The sequence below is a fragment of the Papio anubis genome, unplaced genomic scaffold (genome assembly GCF_008728515.1).
Source record: "Papio anubis isolate 15944 unplaced genomic scaffold, Panubis1.0 scaffold1074, whole genome shotgun sequence".
Taxonomy (NCBI): Eukaryota; Metazoa; Chordata; class Mammalia; order Primates; family Cercopithecidae; genus Papio; species Papio anubis.
This window is the reverse complement of record NW_022159863.1, coordinates 79-6,886: the sequence shown is the minus strand read 5'-3', so window position 1 is coordinate 6,886 and position 6,808 is coordinate 79. Positions and strand designations below refer to the sequence as shown.

The 6,808-nt window shown below is 57.5% G+C and overlaps 1 protein-coding gene across 1 annotated transcript; it reads right to left on the bottom strand.

Annotated features, from left to right (window-relative positions):
- Nucleotides 1-2,144: 2,144 nt before the first annotated feature.
- On the bottom strand, nt 2,145-6,244 carry PRSS57 (serine protease 57). The gene is made up of 3 exons (XM_031661217.1): nt 6,017-6,244; nt 4,046-4,309; nt 2,145-2,589 (listed from the first exon to the last, which is right to left on the bottom strand). The coding sequence occupies exons 1-3, from the start codon at nt 6,227-6,229 to the stop codon at nt 2,383-2,385; spliced, it is 684 nt and encodes a 227-aa protein (XP_031517077.1). The 5' UTR covers nt 6,230-6,244; the 3' UTR covers nt 2,145-2,382.
- Nucleotides 6,245-6,808: the final 564 nt, after the last annotated feature.

Here is a 6,808-nt window from a genome sequence, read left to right as displayed (position 1 = left end):
GCCTACCTGTGCCTGCGTGTAAACCAGAGCCTCAGACCAGCTATGGGGAGGGGACGATGTGGAGGAAATCCAGCTTCCCCGATCTGGGGTGAGGAGTGCTGGGAGCTTGGGCATCCTCCTCCAGCCCCCAGGCAGTGCCTTACCTGTGGTGCCCAGAAAAGTGCCCCTGGGCTGGTGGGTCTACGGGAGCCTCAACCAGGCAGCCCTCCCCACCCTGGGGCCCTGCCTCACCAAAGAAATAAAGACTCAAGCCATTTTGGGGTGTCCAGGCCTCAGTTTGTCTCCTCTCTCAGGGCTTCAGGCCACCCCCTCGGCCATGGGATTGGCAGCCTGGGGCCTGGGGCCTGGGGTGCTGTGTGGGGGCTCTGGGGGCACCAGAAGAGAGACCCAGCATTAGTCCTTGGGCAGCCTCTGGCCACCTCTGGGCCTCAGTGCCTCTCCAGGCAGTGGACAAGCCCAGGAGGGGCTGAGGCAGTGCGGGAGGGGAGGGAGAGGAAATTGGCCTTTTGGGAGGGCACACAGGATAGACAAGATGGCTTAGGGCACCCCTAAGACACCAACTGGCTTGGGGCCCCGAAATGGAGGCCCAGCCTTGAAGGACTTGGGTGAACAATAGCAGTAATAATAATAACAGGATTAGGGCCAGGGCAGGGTAGCTCACCCCTGTAATCCCAGCGCTTTGAGAGGTCAAAGTGGGTGGATCACTTGAGGCCAGGAGTTTCAGACCAGCCTGGGCAACATAGTGAGACCCCCGTGTATCTACATTAAAAAAAAAAAAAAGGTCAAGTGCCCCTGTAGTCCCAGCTACTCAGGAGGCTGAGGTGGGAAGATGGCTTGAGCCCAGGTTGTCAAGGCTGCAGTAAGCTAGGATGGCACCACTGCACTCCAGCCTGGGTGACACAGTGAGACACTGTTTCTAAGATAATAATAATAGCATAATCAGCTAGCAGTGGTGGTTCATGCCTGTAATCCTAGCAGTTTGGGAGGCCAAGGCAGGTGAATCACAAGGTCAGGAGTTCGAGACCAGCCTGGCCAACATGGTGAAACCCTGTCTCTACTACAAATACAAAAATTAGCCAGGTGTAGTGGCGGGTGCCTGTAATCCCAGCTACTCAGGAAACTGACAGGAGAATTGCTTGAACCTGGGAGGCAGAGGTTGCAGTGAGGCAAGATCGTGCCGCTGTACTCCAGCCTGGGTGACAGAGCAAGACTCTATCTTGGAAAAAAAAAAAAAAATTAGCCAGCTGTGGTGTCACGTGCATGTAATCCCAGCTACATGGGAGGGTGAGGCGAGAGAATCGCTTTAACTCAGGAGGAGGAGGTTGCAGTGAGCCGAGATCGCACCACTGCACTCCAGCCTGGGTGACAGAAGGAGACTCTGTTTCAAAATAATAATAATAATAAAAAGGCCGGGCGTGGTGGCTCACGCCTGTAATTCCAGCACTTTGGGAGGCCGAGGCGGGTGGATCACGAGGTCCGGAGATGGAGACCATCCTGGCTAACACAGTGGAACCCCGTCTCTACTAAAAAATACAAAAAAAATTAGCTGGGCGTGGTGGCGGGTGCTGTGGTCCCAGCCTCCGGAGGCTGAGGCAGGAGAATTGCATGAACCCGGGAGGCAGAGCTTGCAGTGAGCCGAGATTGCGCCACTGCACTCCAGCCTGGGCGACAGAGCGAGACTCCGTCTCAAAAAAATAAATAAAAATAAAAATTAATAATTAATAAGAAATAAATAAAATGTAAAAATAAAAAATAACACAATAACAAGCTGTGACAGTAACATCAGCTGGGACTTGCCGTGCACCTGGCGCTATTCTCCGTGGTTTTCAGAGGATGAACGCCAGGCTGGATAGGAGGCCAGACTCTCTTGGGATTCTATGGTGTGGCCAGTGCAAGCCCGCACTGGTGTCCAGCGGCCCCCACGCCCTGCAGAGGGAGCTCAGGGCTTCCTAGCCTCCGTTCCCAGCCTACTCATCTGCCGTGTGGCTAGCCGGCTGGAGGGAGGTGGAGGCACAGCGTTCCAGGTGGGAGGCTGCAGGAGTGTGGGTTGCAGGCCTGCAGGGGTGGACCCAGAGGGGTTCACGGTAGGGGGCATGGGAAGGTGGAAAGGGGCTGCGGACAAGGAGCCATGACACAAACACGGGTGGACCCTGCCGCTGACCGCCCGCGGGTGAGGCTGGAAGTCAGTTAACATTTTACTGGGTTAGATTCTGCCCTTTGCATATGGAACGGGTGTCCCCTGCCGCTGCCCGTCCCACCCCAACAAGCTGTGGGTGAACATCAGGCTTCCCGGTGTCTGGGGCCCCAGGGACCCCCTGCCCCAGCCATGGAACATTCCAGGCCTCGAGCAGCAACCTCACTTGCATGCCGCAAGGCTGTGGCTCAGGCGACTCCTCCTGGGGGCCTGGTGGTCCCACGCAGGGGGCCGGGCTGGGGGCTGCTCCGCCGAACCACGTCCCAGATCCAGGCCACAAAGGAGGACACCTTCGTGTACACATCGGGGGTCTTCGGGTCGCCGCACCAGAGGCCGGAGAAGGACACGAGGCCGTGAGCCCGGTTCCTGCACACCAGGGGCCCCCCGGAGTCGGCCTGGAGTAAAAGGAGAGGTGAGGTCAGGGCCTCTGGGAGCTGCGGCAGGCACATCTCACCACCGACCTCCCTGCCTCAGACCCTCTGTGACTCCCTACTGCTCTCCAAGGAAAAAGTAAACTTTCATCTTTGCCATCCAGGCCCTGAGGACCCGGCCCCCACCTACTTCTCTGCCCGCCTTCCCATGCAACCTCCTGCGGTGCTCAGCCTTTGCACTGTGGCCTGGAGGCCCTGTTCTAACCTGTGCTGGATGCTTTCGTGTAAACATTCGAGTCTGCAGTGCTCTGGGCAGTGCACAACCTGCACAGCTGTACGCGGCCGCCCTCCAGTAATGGGTCTCTCTGCCTTGCATGTGTTTCCTCCAATCTTCTAAGGATTCCTTCAAGTCTCAGCTCAAAGGTATGCTTGGCCAGGCAGTGGCTCGAAGCCTGTAATCCCAGCACTTTGGGAGGAGGCCGAGCAGGCGGATCCATAGTCAGGAGATCGAGACCATCCTGGCTAACCGCGGTGAAACCCGTCTCTCTACTAGAAATACAAAAAAAGTAGCGAGGCGGTGGTGAGCCTGTAGTCCCAGCTACTCGGGAGGCTAGGGGCGGAGAATGCGTGAACCCAGGGCGGAGAGCTTGCAGTGAAACTGAGATCAGCCACTGCCTCTAGCCTAAATGACAGGCGAACTTCCGTCTCAAAAATAAAAAACAGCAGGCGGTGAAGCCTGTAGTCCCAGCTACTCGGGAGGCTGAGGCCGGAGAATGGCGTGAACCCGGGAGGCGGAGCTTTCAGTGAGCTGAGATCCGGCCACTGCACTCCAGCCTGGGCGACAGAGCGAGACTCCGTCTCAAAAAAAAAAAAAAGGTGCTCTCCTTGGAGAGGGCTCCCCGAATACTCACCCTAAAATCTCTCATCCTACCCTCCTAACTGCCATCTGGAATCCACTCTGACACCAGAAACTATTCGGGTGGCAGTTTTACAGATGGAGAAGAAGAGGCCCAGAGAAATCAAGTGACTTTTCCAAGGTCACACATTGGGAAAGTGGACAGTCTCGTTTCTCCTGGGCTTGGGCTGCCGGGCTCCAGAGTGTGTGTCCTGAGCCAAGTCGCTCTCTTGCCTGCAAAAGACCTTCCAGGCCCCGTGTCTCCCTTAGCACCAGGGGATTCGTTTATCCGACAAGATTTTAGGAGTGGGAGCTGCTTCCTCTCAATCTGTTACTTCCCTCTACCGAACACTGCTTGTGCAAATACACAAGTGTGTGGCTCTTTGTGCAGTGCACAACCTGCGCAACTGAACATGACAGCCCTGCATGACCCTTGCCAACTCCCTGCCTTTCCTGGGCCTCAACTTCTCCATCTGGTCCAATATCAATGGGACTCAGTTCCCAAGGCCTTTCCTGGCCCTGACTGTCTCTGTGGGCCTTGGTTTCCCCATACAGTAAGTGGGTGGAGCGGGGAGGGGATCTTACCGAGCAGAAGCCTCGCCTGTGCCTGTCCCCACTGCGGGTGCAGAGCATCGTATGGCTCAGGTGGCCCTTCCAGGAGCTGTTGCAGACGTCCAGGTCCAGCACTCGGACCTCGGCCTCCATCAGTCCAGGCGGCAGATCCTCAAAGTCAGACACGAAGCCCCAGCCAGCCACCCGGCACCGTGTCCCGGCTGTAGGGGGCCCGGCCCGTCTCCCTGGCAGCCTCAGCAGCCCCACTGCAGGGCCCAGGACAGCAGAGCCGTTCAGCTGCAGGGAAAGCATGAGTTCAGGCCACCAGGCTCCCTCCCCACCCCTGCTCCTGCCTCAGTTTATCCATGGGACCCCTGGTTCTGCCCTTGTGAAGCGAAATCAATGGTGGCCACCATGAGGCCGGGTCAGGAGGCCCTGTTCCTTCTGCCAACATAAACCCCTACCCCTTGGGTCTCCAGTGTCACCGTCAGTTGCCCAAAGGGTCTTTCTTTTTTTCTTTTTTTTTGAGAGAGAGTCTCACTCTGTTGTCCAGGCTGGACTGTAGTGGCATGATCTCAGCTCACTGCAACCTCCGCCTCCTGGGTTCAACCCATTCTCCTGCCTCGGCCTCCCAAGTAGCTGGGATTACAGGCGTGCACCACCACACCTGGCTAATTTTGGTATTTTAGTAGGAATGGGGTTTCACCACGTTGGCCAGGCTGGTCTCCAACTCCTGACCTCAGGTGATCCACCTGCCTCGGCCTCCCAAAGTGCTGGGATTACAGAGTGAGCCACCGTGCCCGGTCTCAAAGAGTCTTTCAAACCCCATCTCCTTCCTTGCTCTAAGCCCTCCCTTGGCTCCCCAGTGCCCTCAGGACAAAACCTCTTTGCTCACCAGCCAGGGCCTCTGAGGGCTCTCCAGCCTCAGCCTCCCCTCTGGCCGGACAGGATGAATTTACAGCCACTCCCTGGGCCTGCCACGCACCTCTGCTCACACCGGACCCCCAGCCTGGACCCTTTTCCTGTTCAGCCTCCACATCTCAGCGCGGATGCCACCTGTCCCAGGAAGTCTTCCCAGATTGCCAGGCTAGGACATGAGTCTCCTCTGGGCTCCCTGCAGCCCGTCAAGGCTGGTTTATCAAGTGAAGATTGTGTGACACTCTGGGCTCTGCATGGCCCAGCACCGGGCCTCTGGCCCTGGCCCTGGCCCTGGCCCTGGCCCTGGCGCCTGGCACGTGGCTGATACTCAGTTAACAGGCCTGGGAAGGATGGCTTTAATCCCTGGCTCTGGTTCTCTGACTCGTGCATCTTGGGTATATCCCTGACATTCCTGATGTCTCCCCCAGCCTCAGTTTCCCCATCTGTACAATGGCCTGGGTGAACCAGAGCAGGTTCTAGGCTTCAGGGTTTCACGGATGAGAAAAATTCACCCAAAAGCTTTGGCCACTGGCGCTTGCTGCCTCCTTTTATCTTATTTTTTTTCAGACGGGGTCTCGCTCTGTCGCCTGGGCTGGAGTGCAGTGGCTCGATCTTGGCTCACTGCAAGCTCCACCTCCTGGGCTCACATCGTTCTCCTGCCTCAGCCGAGTAGCTGGGACTACAGGCGCCGCCACCTCGCCCGGCTAATTTTTTTGTATCTTCTGTAGAGACGGGGTTTCACCGTGTTAGCCAGGATGGTCTTGATCTCCTGACCTCGTGATCCGCCCGCCTCGGCCTCCCAAAGTGCTGGGATTACAGGCATGAGCCACTGCACCCGGCGGTGAAACCTTATTTCTACCAAAAATATAAAAATTAGCCGGGCGTGGTGGAGGCGCCTGTGATCCCAGCTACTCGGGAGGCTGAGGCAGGAGAATCGCCTGAGCCCGGGAGGTCGAGCTTGCGGTGAGCCGAGATCTCGCCACTGCACTCCAGCCTGGGCGACAGAGTGAGACTCTGTCTCAAAAACCAAACATGTGTCAGATACTCCTACGGACCACCCCCTCCCACCCCCTGCCCCGGGCTCACCCGCAGCAGGCAGATGTCGTTGACGTGGGTCACAGGGTGGAAGTCGGGGTGGTTGGTGACAGCACTGATACCAAACACCTGCTGGGTGGGCTCTGCGGTACGCAGGGCATGGGCGCCCAGCACCACCAGGCCGGTGCGGAGGTCTCTGCAGGGAGGAAGGGGTGGGCGAGACGGGGGTGAGGGGCTGCCTGTCCTGGGCCTCAGTCCACTCATCTATGAAATAGAGGCCTAGGCCGGGCGTGGTGGCTCACGCCTGTCATCCCAGCACTTTGGGAGGCCGAGGCGGGCGGATCATGAGGCCAGGAGTTCTAGACCAGCCTGGCCAACGTGGTGAAACCCCATCTTTACCAAAAATACAAAATTAGCCGAGCGTGGTGGCAGGTGCCTGCAATCCCAGCTACTCAGGAGGCTGAGGCAGGAGAATCGCTTGAACCCGGGAGGCAGAGGCTGCAGTGAACCAAGATCACCCTACTGCACTCCAGTCTGGGTGACAGAGCAAAACTCTGTCTCAAAAAAAATTACTTTGCCAGGTGCGGTGGCTCACATCTGTAATCCCAGCACTTTGGGAGGCCGAGACGGGTGGATCACGAGGTCAGGAGATCGAGACCATCCTGGCTAACACGGTGAAACCCCGTCTCTACTAAAAATACAAAAAACGGGCCGGGCGCGGTGGCTCAAGCCTGTAATCCCAGCACTTTGGGAGGCCGAGGCGGGTGGATCACGAGGTCAGAAGATCGAGACTATCCTGGCTAACATGGTGAAACCCCGTCTCTACTAAAAATACAAAAAACT

Coding starts and splice junctions, on each gene's coding strand:
- PRSS57 (XM_031661217.1), bottom strand. CDS start 6,229: ATGAGTGGACTGAGGCCCAGGACAGGCAGCCCCTCACCCCCGTCTCGC. Junction 4,310..6,016: donor ACGACATCTGCCTGCTGCGG/GTGAGCCCGGGG, acceptor CTTTCCCTGCAG/CTGAACGGCTCTGCTGTCCT. Junction 2,590..4,045: donor ACAGGCGAGGCTTCTGCTCG/GTAAGATCCCCT, acceptor CTTTTACTCCAG/GCCGACTCCGGGGGGCCCCT.